Raw genomic sequence first — 25571 nt, 5'->3', positions numbered from 1 at the left:
AGTTTGTTCTTTCGCGTACAGTGTGATTCTAAATCTATTTCTCTGTGTTTTTGCATTGGCAGTTCAAACTTGGATTTATTATTCTTCGTTTCGCTTTCGCTTAGCTTGGCGCGTTCTATCGACGTTCTAGAAACCGGGAAATTATTTTGGACATTTCGTTCAGTTGCTTTAGAAGTAAAATATATGCTGTCAGTAGTAATAAATAAGACGTTACATCGTAGAAAATAAACTAGAGCTCATTATGTGAGAAAAAACGCACACATTCATCAAAAGAGGCATGAAATCGGGGCTCCGAGGTGGTAGCGGTGGTGCTCATGGTTCTGAATAATAAAATAAACGAAAACAATAGTAAACTGGAAACACTAGTTACCTCTAGAAGAGCCTTACACATTGTAACATATAGGAAAAAGAACCAAAATTGAATAAACAAAACGTCAAATTGATTTCTAATGGATAGTATTCAATAGACAACATTTTCGTTAATTCTCTTTCAATCGATACGCACACATAGTTCAATCAGCGCTAACTCTCTTTCCCACTTCTTCCGTATACACACACTTCAAATGTCGTCGCTTCACTTTGTGTGTGTGTGGCAATTTATTAATATGTTTTGCTCCTAACTTGTTTGTCGCTTCTGTTTGTGTTTGTGTGTATCTAATTTCTTGATTTAGTTTCTTTAGTTTACAAATTTGTTTTCATATATATAACAACTAGAGCGTTTTACTATATCTATATTTACTTGTCTCTGTGCACACACATAAACGTATTATTTTATTAGTTTTTGTTCTTCGGTTTTCTTTTTTTAATGTGTGTGTCTGTAATTTTGTATTTTTGTTTGTTTTCGCAAATAATTGATTTATCCTAACTCTCTTTTCATGTTCAAATGAAGAAAATGTAATTTAAACGTCAAATTTGTGACTATAAACAGGAAAGTTGTTTTCGTGCATTTTTTGTTTGTTACGAAGTCTGTTTCAAATCTACCAGAAGAGAAGGCTGTATTTATACTTGCGCTGAGTACCATGTAATAATTTGGTATAAGGCATAACATATGTTTGTGTATAGTGTTTTCGCGTAGAACTTGATGGACTAAAGATTTGATTGCTGAGTTTAAAGCAGATCTTTCGTTCATTCCCAGGGTCAATCATTTCCTTCCAAATTATATTCAAAAATTCCAATTTAATGAGTAAGTAATACCACTGCTCTTGAAATAATTCTCTATACTTTCATATGAATCCTAATTTAATAAAGGGGTGAAGCCTATGAATGATCCTATGCCAATTGATCATTGCGTCATTCTCTTAGTTACACAAAATTGGGTATTGTTTGCATAGAGTAGATATATTTTGGACACAAAACAGGAGGGCTCAAATTGCAACATCTATTGTTGGTCAACTATTTTCTACGATTGAATCAGCAGCTCGAAATAGTGGATTCAATCATTATTCTAGTTATACCGCCAGAAAGAAAACTTTTCTGGATCTACACAAAATTCCTATATGATTGAACTATAAGAAAACTTGCATTTTTCCTCCAAAAAGCAACTGTGTGTTTGCAATTATCCGGAAGGTCAGGAAGGTCTTTAATCTTTGTTTTATTCGGGTTTATTCTACGACTGGTGTGAGGCGACAATTGTCGGTCTCGTATAGCGAGGTGACAATTCTCGACTCGAGTGAAGTGACTCTCCATTTGATTTGCACGGCGAGTCACTTCACTCGAGTCGAGAATTGTCACCTCGCTATACGAGACCGACAATTGTCACCTCACACCAGTCGTAGAATAAATCCAATTATCTTGTATTGAATTACCGTTAATGGCAGAATTATGAAGTTCATGAAAAAAAAAATCAATAATATATTCATTTTTGGGAATATATTTTAATGTTCAACATGAAATACCTCGCGATCTAGATTAACCTCCCAGTCGTCGCGCGGTTTGCAACCGTCAGAACCACCACGCCGCTGCTGTGTACGAAAAGCGAGATTTTTTCACTAGTGTTGTACAAAATACAACAGCGCGACGACTGAAGTGTTAAATATAGATAAACCATCTTCGACAAGTTTCTTGAGGAGATCAAGGGTTGACATGCGATGATTATTCAGTTTCGGAACTCGGCGCTAGTGTGCATGAAAGTTTTGTTTTGCAAATATCTCAGGAGCCTGATCACTCAGAAAGATGGTGTCTTCGGCAGAGTTGTTCAGCAGCTCAAGGGCTGTCATTATTGAAGACGGCGCTAGTGCGCATGAAACTATTTTGCAGAAATTTTCAGCAAAGTTTGTCAGTAGCTCAAGGACTATCAAAACAATAATTGTTGGAGGTAGTTGATTCAAAATTTCGCCACCAAGCGCTAGTAAGCATGAATTTTTTTTAGATGTCTCAGAAGCCTGAACACTTGGAAAGATGGCGTTTTTGGCCAAGGGCTATCATTATTCAAGCCAAAAAATCGAGATTTTTCTACCAAGCAGTGCTAGTGTGCATGTGAGTTTTGTTTTGCGGATATCTCAGGATATCCTGACCACTTATAAAAATGGCGTCTTCAGCAAAATTGTTCAATAAGCCATAGGCCATCATTGATAGAGCTCACTAGCGCCGCCTGGCGCCAACGTCACAAATCTCTTGGCCTGAATAATGATAGCCCTTGAGCTACTGAACAACTTTGTCAAAGACGTCATCTTTCTAAGTAATCAGAATCCTGAAATATCCGCAAAACTAAAATTTCATGCCCACTAGCACCACCTGGTGGCAGAATCTCGAATCTCTTAGGTAATATAATGATAGTCCTTGCACAAATGAACAACTTTGCCGAAGACGCCATCTTTCTAGGTAGTCAGACTCCTGGGATATCTACAAAAAAAAAAAAATTCCTTCTTACTAGTGCTGGTTGGTGGCAAAATTATGAATCAACTTGCTCGAGCGATAGCCTTTGCATAACTGAACAACTTTGTCGAAAACGCTGTCTTTCTAAATGGACAGGATCTTGAGATATTTCAAGCCTAATTCTTCAATCCGACGTATCTGCAAAAATAAACAAATCGAAATTTGCTTTGCATGGGCTTGACAAACGCGTAATCTACATATTGAGCCTAAAAAAGTATTCCTAAAACCATTTTTCGCTTTTTTGAAATAAATTTCAATTCTGCCCTATGTGCACTTTACTCAGTGTTTTAATTTGGCTACATACACCCTACGTTTCTAGAGCGACGCAACTGTCAACATTTTTCATTCTAGCACATACACCGTACATATGCTCATAGTAAAGCGACCTATATGCAAAATCAATACATAAAATTTTAATCAGCAGATACGTCATACTGTTTCCAAATCACTAAACATGTTGGAAATCGAGAAATTTGGATTTCCACAGCTGCAGCTAGCTGACGCGTCGGCAAACTGATGTGGAACACCATCAATATTCGGTTCTAGACAATATTTCTTACCAAACTTCTCACAAGAACTGTTCTCCATCTACTTTTCTTATTCACGGCTCCGTCAGGTGCTCCTGTTAGTTAAGATGAAATTGGAAACATTCGGAAACCAATATTCGTTGTATAGTTGAACTTAAAAACTAACTTTATTAAGTTTTATGGGAATTTGCAAACCGGTGTATGTGCAACTACAAAACAATACTGGTGTATATGACGTGACGCATGTGAAAAACGAACTGTCAAACCGACGCATCAAGCAAGGTGTATGTATCAATCAAGGTATGATATCGACGAACCATCATGGTGTATGTGAGCAGCACAAAGCAAAAGGGTTTATTCGATAATTTTACCAGTTTTTCAATCTAATTCAAAACAAATCCGAATTGTTTAATAGTGGTTAGAAACAGTGTTCTTTTCTTCAACTTATAGTAGATACAGTAATAGAAAAAATGCAAAACATTTTAAATAGGATTTAAAATGCTTAACAATATATTGCATTGCATTTTTCTCGAATCCTTCCGAATGTTAGTTACGCCTATTTGAAAAATCATGCTTGATTTGCAAAACAAAAGTAAAATTTTCATGCGCTCTAGTGCCACCTTGCGGTCAAATTTCAAATTAAATGAGTTATCATCAGATAACGCGCCACCTCCTTAACAACTTTACTACAACTTTTCGGTTAACTAAACATTTCAGTACCAAAAAGCTACATAACATAAAATTTGACTCTAGTTAAGACAATCAACGTTCATTCACTATATGCTCTATTTGTGAGAATTGAAAACGTACACAATGGCGATCAATTTCACAGGAATTTACGGTTGAGGTAGCCGGGGCAAGATGAGCACCCTAAGGATGAGTCCGATGGTTTAAGCCTACTTAAACATTCTTATTTTGGTAAAAAAGTGTTCATCCTCATATTTGACATTATGACTTCAACATCCAATAATCGCCAGGTTTAAAAAGTGACGTGTAGTTTTTCAAATAACGCGTTAAAAATAGCTGTTTGATCAAAAATACTCCGGAGCAAGATGGAAAACAGCATAAAAAATTAAATTAATTAAAGAAGACCATTATTTTTGAATGCTTGTAATATTTAAAGAGATTATCTTGAATTTCTGATGGTATTTGTTTTCAACTACTTCAACTAATTTAATTCTTAAGCTGTTATTGAAAAATAACTTTGCATAAATTTTTGCGATTTAATTTCCAAAACAATTAAATATTTTGTTTGTCAATATAATTTTACAAAAAAAATGTTGCAAATAAAGCGGACTCCGTATGTGAAGCTTGCAACTAAATATGGCTTTATAATTTCACACTTTTTATTCATTTTAATCATGGTGCTCATCTTGCCCCACGAGTTCAAATTTGGTAAAAGTTTTGCTTCAGATTGTCTACAGAAGATGTGTCTTTAATTATACGGCCGAAACAGTATGAATGAACTAGTTTACGCGACAAAAATATCACTCTAAAATGGTCATATCTCATTTGAAAAAGAAAAATGTTGGATTAAAATCTCGCGTTCAGTGTCATAAGGGCGTAACTGCAATGATCGATTACTCTTCATCGATTTTCTCTTTAGCGAATTACTTTGCCGGGCGATTGTTTATGACTGGTATTTTAGAACTTATTGTCTTTCATTATGTTGTATCGTGAACTGTTACCAAAATCGATTGAAATTTGTGTACTAATCAAAAGAGAGAATCGACAAAGAGAAATCGATCACCGTAGATACGCCTGTATAATACTCAACGCGAGAAATGTACTATTGACAATATTTACGCAGTAATGTTAATTTTTTAGTTATTTTTGTCGTCTTATCATTTTTTTTTTTTTGTTATTCTTTGGAATCTCATATAATTTATTGAAAAATTTTGGTAAGAACGTCACAAAGGGTGCCCATCTTTACCTCAAAAATTCTTTCTCAAATTCTACAATAATATTTTTCTGCTCTTTCAACGAAGCAGCTTGATACCTTACTGAACGTTCATCAATTACGTCACACAAAAACTACCATGTTCAATTTAAAAAGTTCTCAGCACTAAGGAAGTGCTCGTAGAACACCTGAGAAGCTGAGAAGCAGGGCATGTTCCAGTTGGGGCATAGCTAGCTAGCAAGAAGAGACCCTTTCTCCAAGTTATGAGCGTGGCGTAAATTATGAACGCTCAATCAGGTGATACCACAAGCAATCCAAATGTCCCCTCTGTGGCCTTTCCAGTATAGATTTTTTTTTTTTAATTCTCATGGATCGTAATGTTTGCCTTGACATATCTCGCGTATCTTTACATTAAAAAGAGCCTATCTAACATTGAGAGGCTCATTTTGTTTACTTTCTTTTTGATCAATAACTGAGCCACTCTTCTGTCGCATTTTTTTTTTATGAAACGCTAGCCTAGGATATTGTCTTTCGAACTTTGAAGAAAAACTTTAGTATTGCTCTTTTAAAATTGAATGAGAGAGAAGAGAATCTCTCATTGCTACATAGGTTTCTCCAAGAAAGGCCCTCACTCACGTTCTCATTTCTCATACTTGAGATTTTTCACGCATGAGTTTTAACTCACGACAAAACTCAACAGCCACAACATCATGCATGAGGTGGCTCATCCATTTGGCTCATTGCCCACAGTTTTTTTTTACACAAAGCACGTATTCTTTGATTTTCTGCTAGAAACATAACAAACCTTTCTAGTGTAAACAATAACATTGGGATTAATACAATGAGTTTTATGATTGGATCATTTTTTCATTCATTCACGATGTGAACAAATGCTTTAGCATCAAAATCTCATGCGTGAGTTTGGCGAAACAAATCTCAAATGAGTTTGCTCTTGCGGGAGAACTCAATGATTGAGATTTGAGTGTTAGACTACCAACACTGCCCCCTCATCAGTGATGGAAAGTGGCGATCGATCAGGTCTGCTGAAGTGGACCAAAAACAAAACATAATGCTCACGAGCATCAGAATGCTGGTTCACTCGCATCGGTCGTGCTCGCGAGTAGCGAAGCTAAAGTGATTCGTGAACGTGTTCTGAGCGAGTCTTTCAGAATCGATTGCGCCTTTGGGAAAAAAAGCTATTTTATCTCCGAGATTTCTGGTTTTCAAGGGTTTTTACTACAAACTACTATCGATTTGATGAACATATATTTGATTTGCCTGTTAAAACCATAATCACACCTTGTTCAGTTACCCGCAAGCAAATGTTCGTGAACTATTTTCTATTTCTTTTGTTCCTGAGCAGGCTGCTGCAAACTTACTCACACCAAACCTGTTCGCGAGTCTGCCATGTTTGTTTTACGTTGCTTTACACTCGTGGAGCGCTTCGTGATGCAAACATTTCCACCACTGACCGCACATTCAAATAAACTTTTATAAATCATTGCACGCCTGACATAACCTCGAAACTCCATATAAAAAATCCAAACAATTGCTGTAGTGAATGTCATAGAGCAGGCCAGCCAATTGAGAGTGATGATAGAGAAGGAGAATTTTGCGTGACGCTTCTATAATTTCGTCTCGACTCGTACAGCACTGGAAATAGTCCAATCTAAGGTGTCGTCAACGAGAACCTTCTTTACTGAGCACTCTTAGGTACTCATATCCAAAAGAACGATATATCGTGTCCATAATTAGTGGAAAGTATGTTAATACCTGGCACTGACAGAATCTTACAATACCAAGTTTGACTTTTTTAATTTCGAATTTGACAAAGTTTTGCCACAAAATTACACAAATCATGAGACGTGAGATAATTGGCAGCGATAAATGTTAATGCAATGAAATGATTGACCTGAAACGTTTCACTTTCCGAGAACACTGCATTGATAACAGACAGTATCGTATATGAAGAAAAAAAGCGCGGCTAAATTACACTTGCAAATACATAGACCTAAAATGAAATTATAATAAACCAATAGATAACAAATAACAAAAACAATAGATCATAAGGGTAATGTTCACCTGTTTGTGGTTGTGGGTATAATAACTAACAGATTAAATAGTGTAGTCTAATGAATAAAGAAATAATTGGGGGATTATGAATAGAGATATCAACCGATAGACTTTTTCTTCCTCTTTTAGTTTGCTCGTTTGGACGTTTAAACAATATAAAAGACTAGGATGTGGTTTTTGTTGGTTCATAACATAGCTTTTATGAAAATATTCATTTTTTTATAACAGTTCTTACATCTTGAGGTTAGAATTCGGGGGCGAAGAAGATAGTGAAGTAAAACTTAAATCCGGCAGTAGTTTCTTCCAAATCTGCATTTTGACGCGACAATAATTTATGAAATCGAGACGGCAAAACAGACATGAAGGCATACCGTGACAAACCCTGCTTTTATTATATTTGTTTTTCAAACACTTGTGAATTCGATGGAAATTCCAGGAAAATTAATGTGGAAACCCTACAAACAAACAACTACCGTAACCAATTTCTTATATGTGAATGTAATCGATGCAAACATAAGAAAATTAAATTAATTTTAATTTAGATAGAAAAGTCAAATGAGCATTCGAATCTTTTTAAACACATTCTTATTATCTCTTTCGCCATTCGATAGCCAACTACATACTAAAAATTGTCAATATTGCAGGAAATTTTCGAAGGTTTCCTACGTTTCCACGAACCTACTATAGTAATACTTACTACACGAAATCAAAAAACTACCCAGCGTGTCAAATTGATTCTGGAGAGCTGTTTCCGATTGGACCAACCTTTAAACATGAAATAACCGGCGTAACTTATCGAAAGTGATAACAAATGGTCAGACTTCTAAATCTTTCGCACTGGTGTTGTGCGATTCCGAAAAGCAAAGGTAGTTTTTTGCTTTCCTGTTCCATCATCTTGCTTCCATGCCGACATCACTTCCTAGGGTTTCCTTTTCACTTGAGATCTGAACTTGCAGTCAAAACGGCACTGAACACGCATTCATTTGTCGAAGGAAAATCATATTCCTTCGCTTAGTTTCAAACGTTAGCCCCTCCTATTCCATTTCAGTCGAACGAATCGTTTTCTCTTGTTTCCCTATCCTAACACAAAAATCAACAAAGAAAAATAACCAATTTGCCTTGTCTCGCCGGCCAACAAGATTTTCTTTTCTAACTGCCTTATCTGCCTGAACGACCAAGTTCATCTACGACCCTGGTACAACGTATAGAGTGGTATGCTACAAACCTCGCACGAATCAAACAATGAACAACACGGCGGGCTCTCTACTCAGCTGAATACGCTTCAGTTTCCTATGCTTGTGGCTCGTCCGGCTTAAATCCATATCAAGCGTCATCATTTGGGACTTCGGGGTCCCTGCTGGTGCTGCGGTTGGACATAATCCTTCAGCTGGTGCGGGCGGGCCGTTCTACCACCTGCACTGTTGCTAGACGCCTTCAAGCTATTGCCGTTGCTGTTGGAGGTGGCACCAGCGGCGACGGAGTTGCTGTTGGCTTCTCCTCGATGACCGGCACCTCCGGAGGTCGCTGTGGTTACATTCCCAGCAGTGCTGCTACCAGTGCCGGCGTTGGCGGTTTGAGACGAGATTGCATTGGTAGCACCACCGCTGTTACTGTTGCTACTGGGGCCACCCGTCGAGGAGCGGAAATCTTTGGCGTTCTGGCGAGAATTGGCAGAGTTGCTGGCGCTGCTGACATTGTTGAAGCGAGTTTCTGTGGTGAAGAAAATGGAAACATCAAGTTAATTAGTTATTTGTCAACGATTATTGCAAGTTATTCTTTGTGTTCAACTGGTTCGATAAAGAGTACCAGCGAGTGATAAACATGAAGAATGTCGCCAGAAGCCGTTTGCTTGTGGCCAGTACCCAACATAACACAGAGCGGTACAGGGCAACGAGAACTGAAGAAAAGTGAATCCACCGCATGGTAGAGTGTGGTAGCTGAAGCTCAAGATAGCATGAACCGGAATGATATGCGGAGACTTTATGCAACGGTCAACGGCGCGTAGCACAAAACCGTACCAGTAGTGAACGCCATAAGTTATTGCATCGAGAGGGAAATTTTCTAACCGATGAAACGGCAATGGCTGTCAGGTGGATGAAGCATTTTCAGCGGTTGTTGAACGGACCGGAAATGTATCGAGAAACAACGCGAATATTGATGAAGACGGACAAGTTGTGGACCCACCGACCATAGGAGAGGTTATAAAGGCTGTCAGCGAGCTGAAGAACTTCAAGGCTGCTGGGAAGGACGAGATTCTGGTCGAGCTTCTCAAGCACGGAAGTGAACAGCTCGATCGACCCACCGAGTACTTCTGAAGATACTGGAGGAACAAGAAATGCCTAGCGGTTGGTTGGAGGGCCCTATACGCTCAATCTACAAGAAAGGGTACAAACTGGAGTGCGGCGTACAAAATACTGTCACGCATCCTGTTTAACAGACGAAGACCGCTCGAGGAGTACTTTTATCGGCAAATGCCAGGCTGATTTTAGTGAGGACCGCTCGATAACGTCGATAACGGATAAGATGTTTACTTTTCGAATGTTTATTGATTTCAAGACAGCGTACAATTAAGTGAAAACAAATGAGCTGTGACAGATAATGTCTGAACATGGATTTCCGGCAAAACTAATTAGGCTGACACGTGCAACGATAGATGGTTCGAAATCAAGTGTTCGGATTGCAGATTAGATGTTAACTTCGTTTGTGATGTTAGACGAGATTCTTTTTCAACATTGCACTCGAGGGTGCTATTAGGAGATGTGGCGTGCAGAGAAACGCCACTATCATCACACGGACGCATATGCTTCGTGCCCCTGAAGAGTGAGACTACGAGAATTGCCCTGACCGTTAATTCTACAAAAACGAAGCACATGGTTACAGTTAGAAATAATAATAGGGATAATGCATTAATGGTTTTGATGCTAAGCAGTGTTTAAAGTTGTTGATGAATTTGTTTAGTTTGGAACACTTGTGTAATGTGACAATGATGTTTGCCGTGAAGTAAAAAGATGTGTTGCGACTGAGAATGTGGCTTTTTCATGAGCAACGTAGCCAGCTGAAGTCCCGCAACTTGCAAATCAGAACAAAATTCGCCTATAAAACATTGAAACTTCTGATGGGCTCTACGGACACAAAGGACGTTGAAAGAAACAGACCGAAAGCCTTCGGTATTTTCGAGCATCAAGGGTCTAATTATAGCTAATCGATCATTTATCAGAACTGGAAAGGCAGTTTTCTTTTAATTGATCAACAAATGAAAAAAAAAACAAGAACGTCCGTTGATCATAAGCATAAGCATAATCCATCCTCGTCTGAAATCACAATCTCGGCATCAACACGAATTAGCACGTCCACGTCGGATCCTTGCTAACGACTGATAATGACATTAGTCATGAGATGCAAAGGCGCATCCGGTGTACTACATTTTTTACTATATTGAGAAGGTGATATATTCCGAAAACTGACAGCTACTTGACGACGTCATTCCTATCAATCTCGAACATTTTTATGAAAAAAAAAAAGATCTAGTGGTCCGGGTGGCTCTTCTCTTCTTGGCATAAACAAGGATTTTAACAAAGTATAAACCTGAAAGTTTGTGAGGGTGCTTATGATATATCCCCAAACCAGATTTCATCGCCAAAACTCGTACCAATTTGCTCATTTGGTAGAAAAAAAAAAAGAATTTCAGTTAGATATCATGGAGCTCCTTAGAAAATTGCATACATCAGGCGTTTTCCCCGTATATTTTTAAATTTAACTATTCATTATTTATATAAATATTGTTTTGTTAAGAATTTAACAAGCATATTCCGATTCAGGGAGCTCAAATTTATTATGTAGAGTTTAGAGTTGTATTGAAAACAGCAATAACATAGTTGTATCACCCCGAAATGAGATCCCCTGATTTTTTAAATTTAGAGCTATTTGGTAGCACTAAAATGACATTTCTTAGAAAATTTTGATACATGAGCCGATGACGCTCACCTCCGTACTTGTTCTCCTGCATTTAGTTGTTGGCATTGTCAACATTATAGAAAACAAACAAGAAATTAAGGTACCGTCGATGGGGGTGACAATGGGTCTGGGGGGTGAGATTGGGTCAAAACGGAAAAATATGATTTGTGAACTATTTCAGCCAATAACGCTGATATTACTAAAATTAATAATTCATATGCTAGAGAACATAAAATTACACGTAATTCATCACAATATACATTTTTAGAAATAGTAGTTTTTGTTTACTATATTGATAAACTTGTATGTTGAAACTAGATAAAATTTACAACATTAAATTTCTCCTATGCAAAGTATCACGCATGTACTTTAACCTCTATCGTTATATTAGTAGAAGGTTGAAAGTCTTTTCATTTCACTTCATACGTATTTTCTGGAATCTATTTAATTTTTCCCCAAAAATTTCATTTTTTTCTGCACGGTGTCTAAAACATCAAAAATGGGGGTGAGATTGGGTCAAGCAAGAACGATAGTAAATTAAATTGCAAGTCCACTTTTTTTAACGATTTACGGTGCCGGGTGTTCTCTTTTTTCATTAAGATGTGTTTATCTTTTCTAAATACAGCATCTCTGAAACATCAAACAAGTCTACTTGAGTATTCCATACATTAATAACAATGCAACGTATTTTGACTACTTCTCAATCCAGCAACTACGTTTTGTGCGCAGCAACATCGTGAAATTTTATCAAATGGATTTTTTTTTTGGAATTTAATTATTTATCAGTGTTTTCATATTATAGAAACATCTCACGGAAGTACAAATGAGTTGGATCGCTGAAATACCGAGATTATGACGTCAACATCTGCCTGAAATGTATTGATCTTGGAATGTCGCACCGAAATTTAACTGTTTGCGAAGGTTCAAAATAATCACTGTTTCAGTAAGGGAAACTGAATAGGCTTTATGTCAATGGGGATGAGACTTTGAGGATAATTTGAGGGAAAACACAATAAAATTTACGTAAACTTGACGATAAATGTTGGGTTCGCATATTTTTCCAAATAGCTCTTCAATTTTTTGGTATAATCGTTCTTTAAAGAGGGTTTATCATACTTGTGAATCATCTTAGATATCTTTCCGTCTTGTTTGCATCATATTTCATCAATATTTTTCACCTGTGAATGTATTTGCAATCATATTCTCAAAAACAAGTTATTTTAATTACAGTGACCCAATGTCACCCCCTCTATGGGGTGAGATTGGGTCATTTTTCATTCACTCGTGGTGCCGCTGTCAATAAATATTTTTCTTTAATTTTTTTAACAGTTGTTAATGCACCATTAAAGTACATACACACCAAATTTGAAGTTTATTGGAGTTAAATTGCGATAGTTATTCAATAAATAAATCGTATATATCCCTTTTTGACCCATTGTCACCCCCAACGACGGTATACTTAAATTATTCGAAACATTTTTTCAAGTACAAAATACCTTTACAAAAAACAGTAACCTCAAATTTTTAAACCAAACCATCAAAAGCCCCACCCCCTCTCCCAGTGTTGTAATGAAGACAACGTCAAAAACAAAAAATAACTTTAATGAATGATTTCTAGTGGACTAGTTAATAATGTAAAGGATCTTCGATATCAACTAGCACAAACTGAATAGGTATTTTTGTCATGATCTTGTGGAAATCCATCGATTGATAAAATCAATAAGTTTTTATGAGCAGTTCTGTCGCACTATTCAATGAACGGTGACCAATCAGAATAGGTTGCATTGATCAATAAATTACATAATAGCCTCGCATTCGGCACAGTAGCAGTAATGAGGACGCTCACTTACCTCTCTGTTCCCTGAATCCGTCGTTGTTATGTTGCGATTGCGACGAGGATGTTGACAGTCTTGAGCTAGGCGGTGCATCCTTCTTCTTGCTGCTGGCACCACTACCGCTGGTTTGCCCATTATTGGTGCTACTACTGCTAACCCCGACGATATGCTGCTGCTGCTGATGATGATTAGAATTTTCCTTTTCCACAACTTTAGCGTTACCGTCTTGGTGTTGTTCTTTTTCCTTCATCTGCTGCTCCTTCAGATGCTGAGCAACCTGAGCATAGCTAAGGCGTACCTGAGTAGTTGGCTGAGGCGGTTCGGGAACAATGACCTGAACGCCTCCTAAAGGGGGATGGTTTTGTAAGGAGAAAGGTGGCGGAGCGGAAACATGTGACGAACTAGTCGAAGAAGACGATGCAGCAACGACCGCAGCGGCAACGGTAGCTGCCGTCGGCGTGGTTGGCGATTTAGGATTCTTATGACCGCCACCAGTGCCGCCCTGTTTGGCATTGGAACTATTCGCTTTGGTAGCCGATACCGGTACGGTCATTGTTGATGCGGAAGTCACAGCCACGGAGTTTGATGTACTAGTATTAGAAGTAACCGAAAGTAATGTGGATGACGTCGTATGATGCTTGTTGGAGCCGGAAGAACTGCTGCTAGATGAGGCAGCAATAACGTACTCAGTCGAGGTCATTGTAGCAGCATTGGTTGTCGTGGGACAACTTACTGGATCAGCCGGAGCCTTGCGAAATGTAGATACCGGGCTTGCAGCTACCGTTGAATCTAAGCCATTAACTTGCAGTAGTAATGACTCGTCAGTCTTAGTAGATTTGTCAGCAGTGGTGCTTGCAGATGTACTTGTGGTTGTACATTTTATCACAGGAAGAGGATTATTAGTTACTTTGCTACTGTTATTGTTGCTGCCGCTATTACTGCTGCTGCTGTAGGCCGTAGAGGCAGAGTCGTTGCTGTTGCCACTGTTGCCATGTAAGGAAACGTTCGGTGTGTTTGCTGTTGCTGCTGCTGAAGGCTGATGGTCACGTCCGGCGGCTGCGCTCACTTCTGAAGTGGCAGCTGCCGAAGCTAGGGAGTTTTTTTGACTAAGCTCACTATTGTTGTTGGTGCTACTTTGGGATGGCTGTTGTGGCGGTGGGGAAGTCGTACTCTTTGCTCCTACTGCTACTTTCGATGAGGCATTCGTTGAGAGTGCGGCAGTACCTGCGAGTTGGGTGGAACAGAAGAAAAAAACACAGGAGATTTTACGGGATGAGTCTTGGCGGTACATCCAGCGACGGATGATTCATGATGGGCAATCGAAATGGAAAACATAAACGGGTTCTCAAGCACCTCAAAATCCTATTTTAGGGCAAAGATTTCATGTAAAGTTTTGTTTCTCGGATGTGCTTTTAGCAGAATTCATGTGATACAGAAGGTCGCAGATTGTTTCGCCTCTACTAGCCGAAAAGATGGAACAGTAACGCTAAGTGCGAATTTCGATTGCTTGCTCTCCAACTCCAAATCCAGATTTTTTAGTCTACACTACTGTCGGCATATCACCCGAACACCATATCATTCACAATTATAATGAGACCGAAAAATATCAATTACAAAAACAAGCTGTTGTTTACCAAAACTTTGAAATTTGCATCAGTCTAACGCAAACCCAGTTCACACAATCACACTGAAGGCCAAACAACTTTCGATTAGCCCAAAATTAAAACCGGTAGAAAAGACAATACCATCACTTATAAAAGTTGTAACTATTGAGACCCAATTGTTGGAATTGTTGTCCAAACTATCATAAGATGAACATAGATTTGATCTGTGAAAACTTCCTTCAAAGTTTATTTGACGAAATGGAAGCTCATATGGCACATAAAGTCGAACGCGTTTGGGTTTTTGCAAAAAAAAAATATTGAATACGGAATAAGGTATCTCGGGGCAAGTGAGAATCCGGGGTAAGTGGGACGTTCCGTCATAGCTCACTTGAGAAAAGTTTTTCAGAGGGGTATTTGAGAGCTTTCATTGACCATTTTGTATGTGTACCTAGGTATATCGTGTAGCAAGCAAGAAGAAACTCTATGCTCGACAAAGTCGTTAAATTTCCAATCCGAAAAGATCCTCTATCAGCAGGATTCTAACCCACGATCTTCAGCTTGCTCTTACTGATTAGCTGGTCGTTTACCGGTATCGGTGGTATTAGTTTTTATGAACAAAGTGGCTTAACAAACAATTTAATTTCATAGGCACTTATTCCGTTTGGGGTTTTTGTAGAGGTTTACTTATTAACCTCACATGGAACTAGAAAATATGAAAAAAAAAAATGGATATCTCTTCACCTATCCATCAGATTGAATTACTCTTTTCAGCAACTTACTTCTTTATGGTGAAGATTAATCGAAGCCAAACTTCAAATTTTCAAGAGCACAAATCTGAAGAACCGAACACCCGTTTGAGCTGGAAACTTAATCGATTGGTCACCACTAGCCAGTGACCAATCGATTAAGTTTTTAGCTTAAACGGAAGTTTGATTCTCAAGATTTGTGCTCTTGAAAATCTGAGGTTTGGCTTCGTTTTATTTTCACCTTATGGAAGGGCAATTGGGCATAACGGTCATTTGGCAAAATGACCACTTGGCATAATCAGAATTATATCCCTTCTTTTAGAAAATACCAGTCATTGTCGAAAAATTGTTATGCCAATGACCATTATGCCAAATAACCTTCATTGTAAATCACTTTATGCGAATTGGCTTGATGTCAAACAACCCAGACACGTTAAAAAATAAATTTAGACTAAAAGATGGTATGGGGGGAGATGGGATTTTATAAAACTTTTTTTATAATTTAAACTGCCCTTCAAAAAACAACACAAGATGCTCATAAAAAATAACCACCGTTCAACTTACCTTTGACAACATCGGCTAGTCGACTTTCGCCCCAGGCGGTTGCCACGGGATGTGTGGAACCATCGGTGGTGCCACTCCCGCCGCCATAGGAGGATGAGTGATCACTAGAGGAACCATGGTTGCCACCACCGGAAACGGCACCACCAGAGGAGGCTGCGTTCGATGATTGGCTGTTCGGATGATTCTGCTGGTGATGATGATGCTGTTCGCGGGATTGATGGTGTTTGTTACGTCCACCACCGCTTCCGGTGGAATTGCTGGTGGTGTTGTCATCATGACCTGGGAGGGGTGGAAATGCAGCTGGTTCAAGGTCGAATTGCGTCGATTGGGGGGTGCTGGCGGCATTCTGCTGCTGCTGCTGTGCATTGCTGCTGTTGGACGATTGCTGCAAGTGCGACTGCTGCTGCTGTTGCTGTTGATGCTGCTGCTGTTGGTGGTGATGGTGCGGATGTTGCTGGTGAAACCCAGTAGCAACCGCGCCCCGATGATGATGATGAGGATGATAGCCCCCACCGCCACCACCAGCACTGTGGTGATGATGATGATGACTACCACCGCCGCCAGCTTCGCCACCCATCGACGCAATCACGTTTCCCGAAACCGTTGGATTGTGAACCTGGTTATCCTGATTTCCACCGCCACGAGGACCACGCCCATGCGGAGGACCACCCGACGACGAAGGGATCAATTGATTCAGACTAGTTGTGTTCATAACTTTCACATTGGAATTTGCACCGTTGTTCATACTACTGCTAAGACTATTACTATTACTACTGTAGCTCATATTAGACCGAATACTTCCGCCTCCAGTACTGTACATCGCTCCGCCGCTTCCGTCCATGTCATCTTTTCTTCGTCGAGTATGTCGTCGAGATTGATTCGATGCCCACGGACCGGACTGCGACTGTTGACTATCAAGATTCTTATTTCGACCACTGTTGTACGGTAAGCTGCTGTATCCACTGCTATCGTCGTTCGATTGATAGTGGTCTGCACTGCTTCCGGTTTGGTTGCCCGATCGCATACCGGTAGAACTGTTCGTATCATCACCTTGCTGCTGCTGTTGATGATGGTGATGTGACTGGGGATGATTGCCATAATGCTGTTGCTGCGGTTGATAATGCTGGTAATGTGGCACAATAGATGGATCTTTATGATAGGTCTTTCCTCCATGTCCTAAGAGAGAGGAGTTCTTCCCAGCGCCAGATTGCTGCTGGTAGTGCGTTTGCTGTTGTTGTTGAGGCTGTTGCGGTTGCTGCTGGGATTGTTGTGACTGTTGAGATGCCTGTTGTTGCTGTTGATGGTAGTGAGATGGTTGATTGGAAACTCGATGATTCGGTTGGCTTTCGTTTGTCACTGATCCTGCTGCGTTGTTTTGGCCTGCAACATTCGTTCCTCCCCCGCCACCGCCCGTGTTAGCACCACCGGAACGATGCTCGTTGCTGCCAGTTGGTATCGATGGGTTCGGCTGTCGTTTACTGCGGATGTTGCCTCGATGGGGTCCACCAATGTTACCCTGCATGCTAAATCGACCATTTTGTTGCTTTCCTCCGCCGGTGGTGAAGGGAACTTGAAGCCCATTGCTCGCAACAAACGTACTCAAATCGTAGTAATTTTGAGCTGGCGGTGGGGCAGTTGGCCAAGGTTGCATTATGCCGGGATAAAACTGCTGCTGGAATGGCTACAATTTGTAAACAATTAGGTGATTGGATTATTACAATTTATTATTCAAAGCTGGTAGCCAGTGTTCTGAAAATAGCAACTTTCGATACATGCTGCATATTAAAGAAACCAAACAGGAATCAGGAGATGAGAATCTGGCCAGTCATTTCTCTAATATTTATTAGACTTTTTTACGTCTACGTGACATTATGACAAGTAGGTATTACTGATACTTTATATATTTTTCATGATTTCATTTTTTTACATAAGATATCAATTGAGATATTTTCTCAGAGTGTCCGACAGATTTCTTCAGAAGCTCAGATAGTGATTCTTTTACGGACTTTCTATGAAATTCTCCACAAAATTGCGTTTTACATTTCTTCAAGATCGGCTGAGCGGCTGATCATCGTCCGAGTGCCAGAAAAGGACTCTGCTAAACTGCGCACTATCACCCTCCGAACATTTAGGGGGAATGGTCCTCCGGAAATCTAGGGGGTTGGTGTCAGGCCCTGCAAGCCAACCGTAAAAAAAAATCAGCACAGGAACGTCAACGAGAGAATACGGACCGAAACAATCAGCAAAGACCACACCGCGAAAATGGACTAGCGATTAGAAACTCGGTACGTGGAATTGCAAATCTCTCAACTTCATCGGAAGCACACACCTACTCTCAGATGTACTGAAGATCCGCGGTTTCGACATCGTAGCGGTGCAGGAGGTGTGCTGCACAGGTTCGATGGTGCGAACGTTTGGAGGTAATCATACCATCTACCAGAGCTTTTATAGTGATGGATGATATGCAGAGGCGCGTGATCCGGCGTGGTGGCCGATCAACGAAAGAATGTGCAACTTGATGCTCAAAGGCTGGTTCTTCAACTTCAGCATCATAAACGTGCATAGCCCTCACTCCGGAAGCACTGATGATGACAAGGACGCATTTTACGCGCAGCTCGAACGCGAGTACGACCGCTGCCCAAGCCACGACGTCAAAATCATCATAGGAGATTTGGACGCTCAGGTTGGCCATGAGGAGTTCAGACCGACGATTAGAAAGTTCAGCGCCCATCGGCTGACGAACGAAAATGGCCTACGACTGATAGATTTTGCCGCTTCCAAGAAAATGGTCATTCGTAGCACCTATTTCCAACTAAGCCTCCCGTATCGGTACACCTGGAGATCACCTCAGCAGACAGAATCGCAAATCCATCACGTTTTGATCGATGGACGGCACTTCTCCGACATAACCGACGTTAGAACCTATCGTGGCGCTAACATTGACTCACTATCTAGTGAAGGTGAAAGTGCGCCCAAAACTATCCGTCATCAACAATGTACGGTATCGACGCCCGCCTCGGTATAACCTAGCGCGACTGGCCCAACCGAACGTCGCCACCGCATACGCGCATCATCTCGAGGTAGCGAAATGTGAAGAAATGGAGCAGTTGCATCGTTCACAAGAAACGCGAAAGATCTACGAGAAGCTTAACGCATCCCGAAAAGGCTTCGTGCCGCGAGCCGTAATGTGTAGGGATAAGGACGGAAGCATCTTTACGGACGGACGTGAGGTGATTGAAATGTGGAAGCAGCACTACGATGAACACCTGAATGGCACGGAGAACACAGGCGCAGAGGGTCACGACAGCGGAGGAAGTGACTACTTCAGCACGGCGGATGAAGGAAACCTACCTGCCCTCACATTGAGGGAAGTTAAGGATGCCATCAACCAGCTCGAGAATGACAAGGCCGCTGGTAAGGATGGTATTGGAGCTGAACTCATCAAAATGGGCCCGGAGAGGTGCCGGAGGAGTGGAAGCAAGGGGTCATATGCCCCATCTACAAGAAGGGCGACAAACTGGAATGTGAAAACTATCGTGCGATCACTATCCTGAGTGCCGCCTACAAAGTGCTATCCCAGATTATCTTCGTCGTCTATCACCAATAGCAAATTAGTTTGTGGGAAGTTATCAAGTTATCATCAACGGCCGCTCAAATAATAAGAGCAACAATGGACGGTGTGCAGAATAGCGCGAACATTCCAGTTCGTTCGAATCCCGCCGGGGACTACGACAGGGTGATGGACTTCCGTGCCTGCTGTTCAACATCGCGCTAGAAGGTGTCATGCGGAAAGCCGGGTTCAATAACCGAGGTGCGATTTTCACAAGATCTAGCCAATTTGTTTCTTTCGCGGATGATATATGAATATTGTCGGCAGAACATTTGGAACGGTGGCAGACGTGTACACCCGCCTGAAACGTGAAGCGATCTGTACCTGTACCTGTAGCAAGCAGTGTTACGATAGACGGGGATACTTTTGAGGTGGTGGACGAGTTCGTCTACCTCGGATCCTTGTTAACGGCTGATAACAACGTTAGTCGTGAAATACAGAGACGCATCATCAGTGGAAGTCGTGCCTACTATGGGCTCCAGAAAAAGCTGCGGTCGATAAAGATTCCCCCTTGCACCAAATGTACCGTGTACAAAACGCTAATAAGACCGGTGGTCATCTATGGACATAAAGCATGTACCATGCTGGAAGAGGACCTGCAAGCATTTGGAGTGTTCGAATGAAGGGTGCTTACAATTAGAACCATCTTTGGCGAAGTGCAGGAGAACGGTGTGTGACGGCGGAGAATGGACCACGAGCTCGCTAGGCTCTACGGCGAACCCAGTATCCAGAAGTTTGCGAAAGCCGGAAGGGTGCACTGGGCAGGGCATGTTGCAAGACTACCGGACAACAATCCTGTAAAGATGGTGTTCGCGTCGAATCCGGTTGGCACAAGAAGACGAGGTGGCTTGATCAGGTGCAACAAGATCTGGAGAGCGTGGGTCAAAATCGAAGTTGGAGGGACACAGCCATGGACCGAGTAAATCGTTAACGAGGTTTTATCAAATTAATTGATGTAACACCAATTAATAATCTCTTGAAAAATCGCTCAAATGATTAACGGAAGAACTGGAGAAATCTTCAGAACAATTTTTGAAGGAGTCCCATAGAATATTCTAGAAAAAATCTCTAGAGAAAAAAAAAATCTAAAGCAATTCCTTGAGTAATCTCAGAAGAAATTACTGAAAAATATTGTTTAATAATCGAGAAGACAGGATTCACTGCAAGCATAATAAAGGAAAAAATGACTTTAGAGATCATTTTGGACTTTTTTTTTTGGAAATTTTAGAAACCTTCCATTGAAAGTATGCATTCAAATAGTGACCAATAGAAAAAGACCTGCTACCAGCCCTGCATTGATTTTATACTTACAAACATATGAACTGGTGCGTTATAGGCTGGCACTGCCGTTCCCTGAGGTATCGCGCTCGGATTCGGCTGCAGTGCAATGTACCGCTGCTGTCCAGGAAAGGCAACCGCTGCTGCGGCTTGTGCAGGGTCGTAAATAGCAGCCGTTGCTGCGGCTGCGGCCGCGGCGGCAGCAGCAGCCGAAGTTCCGGCAGCACCCGGTGGAACAGCCACCGCTGCTCCAGCCGGTGGCGGCGGTGTCGTTCGGAAACCATTCTTCAACGGAACTGCTGTAGCGAGCGGAAGCCTGTTCATCGGTTTGGCCTTTATTCGAGCCATTATCGGTTTTCCCTGTTGAGCAACGAAAACAAATTAATTTTCCGAAGATATTGGTAGAAATCAAATTAACTTACCTGAAATTCTTTGATTTCTTCTCTTAGATACCGGAACGCTCGTTGGGCATCTTCGTCTGATTCGAACGTGATGTACCAGGAATTGTTGTGAGCAAATTCACACGAGATAAATCGTGGACAGTTTTCACCTTGGAAAATGTTCTGCAAAGATATAACCACAATTAGTAACGCGTGTGCATAGCTGACCGTAAATAGCATCCCAGAGCGTACCTTAACCTCTTCTATCGGTGTATTGTCCGGTATCTCTCGCAGGATAACGATGCAACGCTTGTGATTCGGTCGCACCTTGAGGCCCTCTTCGTCTACCTGCACGTTGGGCGAATCGCGCAGCACCTCTGTGATGAGCTTGATATCCTTGGTGAGCTTTTTCACCAGGTTGAAGTTAGCCACCGTCCAGATCGGCACGTACTGATCGTTGTCCATCTGGGATATCAGATATGTGTCGTTGGCTAGATTTTCTCTGTAAGGGGGAATAGAGGAAAGTATGAAAAACATTAATAAAGCGTTTGAAATTTATATTTGGTTATCCTTCTACTGATGGAGAACAGTACCGCAACACGTAACAATGTCGGTCTGTATAATTAACAGTAATTCGCGTGCAATTGTTGTTCCACACCAAGTAATTGAAGCGAAAATGGTTTTTAAATAAGGTGGTTTGGGACTTGTCGCGACCGCACATGTGCTGCATTCCAACAATGTTATATGGAATGTGTAATTTTATTTTATAAGTGCAATGAATTTGAATTTGGCATTGCATGAAATCAAACGGTCTGTCTTCTTTTGGTGTTTGCAATTTCAATTCGTTTGTAACAACGCCAAAAATGTAGTAAACATGGCAGCAAAAAGGTATGTTTTTTTAATTTTTCAAGGCGGTCGAGACTTCTATCATTGAGTGGCTAGGCATTTTATATACAATAGAAAACGGTGTGTTTGGATCTTATTCTTCCAACAGAGATGCGCTTTCCGAAGGAGCACCACGTAATTATTGAGCTGAAATCGAATTCAGATTAACTTCTGCATCCACGAGTCATCTCGTGGTGTAGGAGTAACGCGCCCTATCTAGTGAACAGGGAGTCGTGAGTTCGATTCTCACCGAGAAGACGTGAAACTTTTTTGCAAATTTCACATCAATTTGTCCATTTAATTAAATTGCAAATCATATGTTATGTTTAGTTTTTTGGTATTTGGGTAATATTTTTGTTGATTTTGTCAAATTTGCAATCACGGAGGTAGTCCCATGGGCTGAGGGGTTGATCCGATTGGCATACAAATTTAAATCTTGCCATATTTCAATTTGATGAACATTTCATCAAAATTTGGATCAAATCGGTTATGGACGGTTACACGTGCTTCCAACACATAAGCTGTTGCACAGGCTAAAAGTGGTTTGAAATAATGAGTCGACAATCAGGAAGGAGCGTCCAACATAGCTTAGGTCCTCACAAGCGCCGACCTCACGCTTCCACGGGTCAAACGATGATAAAGACCACCAGATGCAAGAGAAAATAGCACAAAAGTTAGAACTGAAAAAGCAGTTTTCTCCTTTTAAAACAACAAATTGATGAAAATAAAAACACACAGCCTATTTGTTTGGCAAATAAACGAGCTGTGTGTTTTTATTTTCTTCGATTTGTCTATTTAAAGAGATAAACCTGTTTTTTCAGTTTTGACTTTTGCACCATTTTTACTTGGGCCTTAAGGTGAGACGGTTTGGGATCAATTTTTAAGATTGCATTAAAACTTCAAAGGCACAAATCTCGCGAAGAAAGCATTCAACAACAGTGCACTTTCTATTTAGGATTTATGCACTAGCAGTAAGCTTAAAATAATAAGATCGGAAACCATTGCCAACTATTTCTCCAGTTTAGTGCTTTTGAAAACGTGAGTAGGGGCACAAGTCGGTCATTGTGGCGGCCATCTTTGAGTTCCGAGATGTTTCACCTTAAGGGTTGCGTACTTAGCTGGTAGTGCAACCTGGTTAATCTTCTGACATCTTTCCATATAGCTGACGGAATACCGAGATTCTGGTCCATCTGACCAGAAGCTCAAGCATGGTCTACCTATGATGTGGCGGGGGTTCATCAGTGTTCTCTGTTGAATCTCTACAAAAAAAAACACATATCTGCAAGTAGCCCTAAACAAGCGACCTGGTACCGCTGTCAAAGTACCTTAGCCCTCTGGAGTGCCAACCGGCACATCAGGATGGATGCCAGTAAAATCCTGATTATGGTATACTGGTCAAAGCGCAAAGCAACGGACAGGACAAGGATTACAGATTGAATACGTCAACTAACAGTCGTGGGCTGGCAGTAGTGTACTCTACGAGATAGCGGCCCGAAGAACGCGAAGAATTGCGGATTAGAGCAAAATAAGTCTGAAAGGCATTGATCCCGATGAATGCAACAGCCGTTTCACAAGAGATGCCTAGCAGCAATCTGACTACCCGCTCTGAGAAAAGAACGAGGGATACACCAGGAGAACAGTTAGATCATAAAAAGCAGAGAAGGGACAATGAGTGCGTCAGTGAGCAGAACAACAGCAATGAATGGTGCCCCGTGAAAAGCCAAAAGGAGAAGAATGCAGCACGTATAAGGAGAGAAAAAGAGAAGAGAAAAAGAAAGAAACCGAAGAAGAATGAAAAGCGATGGTCACACGACAAGACAACCTACGCTGCGATTCTCATGAGAGTGAGGGAGGATCCAAAGCTGAAGGAGCTGGGTAAAACGTTGTGAGAACCAGGCGCACCCAGAAAGGAGATGTGCTCTTTGAACTCATCCGTCGATCAAGAGTTCGGCCTGCCGGGAGCTCATCGCGAAATCGCTAGGCAACGAAATGAGTGTGAGAGCCTTATCCCAGAAGGCAGTGATCGAATGTAGAAAGCTGGACGCGGTCATAACAGAAGACGACGTGTGCACTGTTGTCTCAATGCAACTTGGAAGAAGCACCCCAGTCTATCCGGCTGAGGAAAGCGTACGGGGGTATGCAAATAGCGACAATCCGATTAGGGGCGATCCATTAATTACGTAAGGGGTTATGGGGGGAGGGGGGGTTTGAGATTTCTTACGTGCCATACAAATCATTTTTATTTATTTATTTATTTATTTATTTATTTGTTACATCAACAGGCAAAGTGAGGCCCCAATGATGTTGGTAGTTAAAAACATACAAATCGAGACAAGAAAGGTCAAATCTACAAATAACACATATGGATGTCAAGAGCTAAAACTTAATCTAAAGCACATTCAAAGCCGTTGTCAGTTGTTTCGTCCAGCAAAAAAGGATGAAAATCTTCGACGTAAGAACTCACGAGTGAGATGAAAGTCGAAGATTGATGCGACTCGGTTGAAAAGTTTCAGTAATCCGTTGATCCCACCGTTAGTACTGTAGTTCGTCCGTCGGAGAGGAAGCCTTAGGAGCGAACTATTGCGGAGCAGTCGTGGTCGAGCATTCAAGTCGATTTGTTCGAGGATTGATGCGCAGTCTATTCGTCCCTGAAGCGTATCGGCGATCGTCAAAGCTCTGATTGTGTCTCTTCGCGTGCGGAGTAGCTCGAGATCTATTAGTTGGCATCTGCTCTCGTAACTAGGTAGGCGGAACGGATTCGTCCACGGTAGTTTGCGAAGCGCAAAACGTAGAAAGCGGCGTTGAACCGACTCGATTCGCTCGGCGCCGTTGTTGTATGCAGGACACCAGACTGCAGAACAATATTCCAGAGTGGAACGAACGAGGGAGCAATAAAGCGACTTTAGGCAGTAGATGTCCGTGAAGTTTTTGGCGATCCTGAAGATAAATCCAAGGGTTCTGGACGCCTTGTCTACGGTGTACGACACATGCTGCCTGAAAGACAATTGTGAGTCCATGATGACACCCAGATCTTTCACGTGGTTAACGCGTTCGATAATCGTCCCATACAGACTGTAGGCGAATAGGGTCGGCTGCTTCAGTCGTGAGAACGTTATAATTGAACATTTGACTGGGTTAACTACCATCCTATTAAGAGAGCACCAGTTAGCGAAAGCGTCAATCTGTTGTTGCAAAAAGTGGCAGTCGGTTGTAGAGCGTATCTGTAGGAACATTTTTAGGTCGTCGGCGTAAGACAAACGAGGACCTTTGATTAGCAGATGAACATCGTTGAAATACAACAGAAAGATCAACGGACCCAAATGGCTACCTTGTGGGATGCC

The 25571-nt window shown here is 41.2% G+C and overlaps 1 protein-coding gene across 24 annotated transcripts in view; it reads right to left on the bottom strand.

Annotated features, from left to right (window-relative positions):
• Nucleotides 1–5248: 5248 nt before the first annotated feature.
• LOC5573995 (la-related protein CG11505) overlaps nt 5249–25571 on the bottom strand; it is a 117411-nt gene continuing 97088 nt past the window's right edge. For 19 of the 24 annotated variants that reach the window (XM_021842289.1, XM_021842290.1, XM_021842299.1 and 16 more), the window contains 6 exons: nt 21598–21847; nt 21388–21528; nt 20999–21325; nt 16078–17758; nt 13179–14387; nt 5249–9084 (listed from right to left, as the gene is read on the bottom strand). In XM_021842289.1, coding sequence (XP_021697981.1) covers nt 8708–9084; nt 13179–14387; nt 16078–17758; nt 20999–21325; nt 21388–21528; nt 21598–21847 — 3985 coding nt within the window. In that variant the 3' untranslated portion in view covers nt 5249–8707. The remainder of the gene's footprint in view (nt 9085–13178; nt 14388–16077; nt 17759–20998; nt 21326–21387; nt 21529–21597; nt 21848–25571) is intronic. The other 5 variants (XM_021842295.1, XM_021842294.1, XM_021842296.1 and 2 more) reach the window with 2 other exon arrangements.

Source organism: Aedes aegypti, chromosome 2 (assembly GCF_002204515.2).
Source record: "Aedes aegypti strain LVP_AGWG chromosome 2, AaegL5.0 Primary Assembly, whole genome shotgun sequence".
In the NCBI taxonomy this organism is placed as follows: Eukaryota; Metazoa; Arthropoda; class Insecta; order Diptera; family Culicidae; genus Aedes; species Aedes aegypti.
The sequence above is the reverse complement of the archived record's forward strand: the minus strand, read 5'-3'. Positions and strand labels throughout refer to the sequence as shown.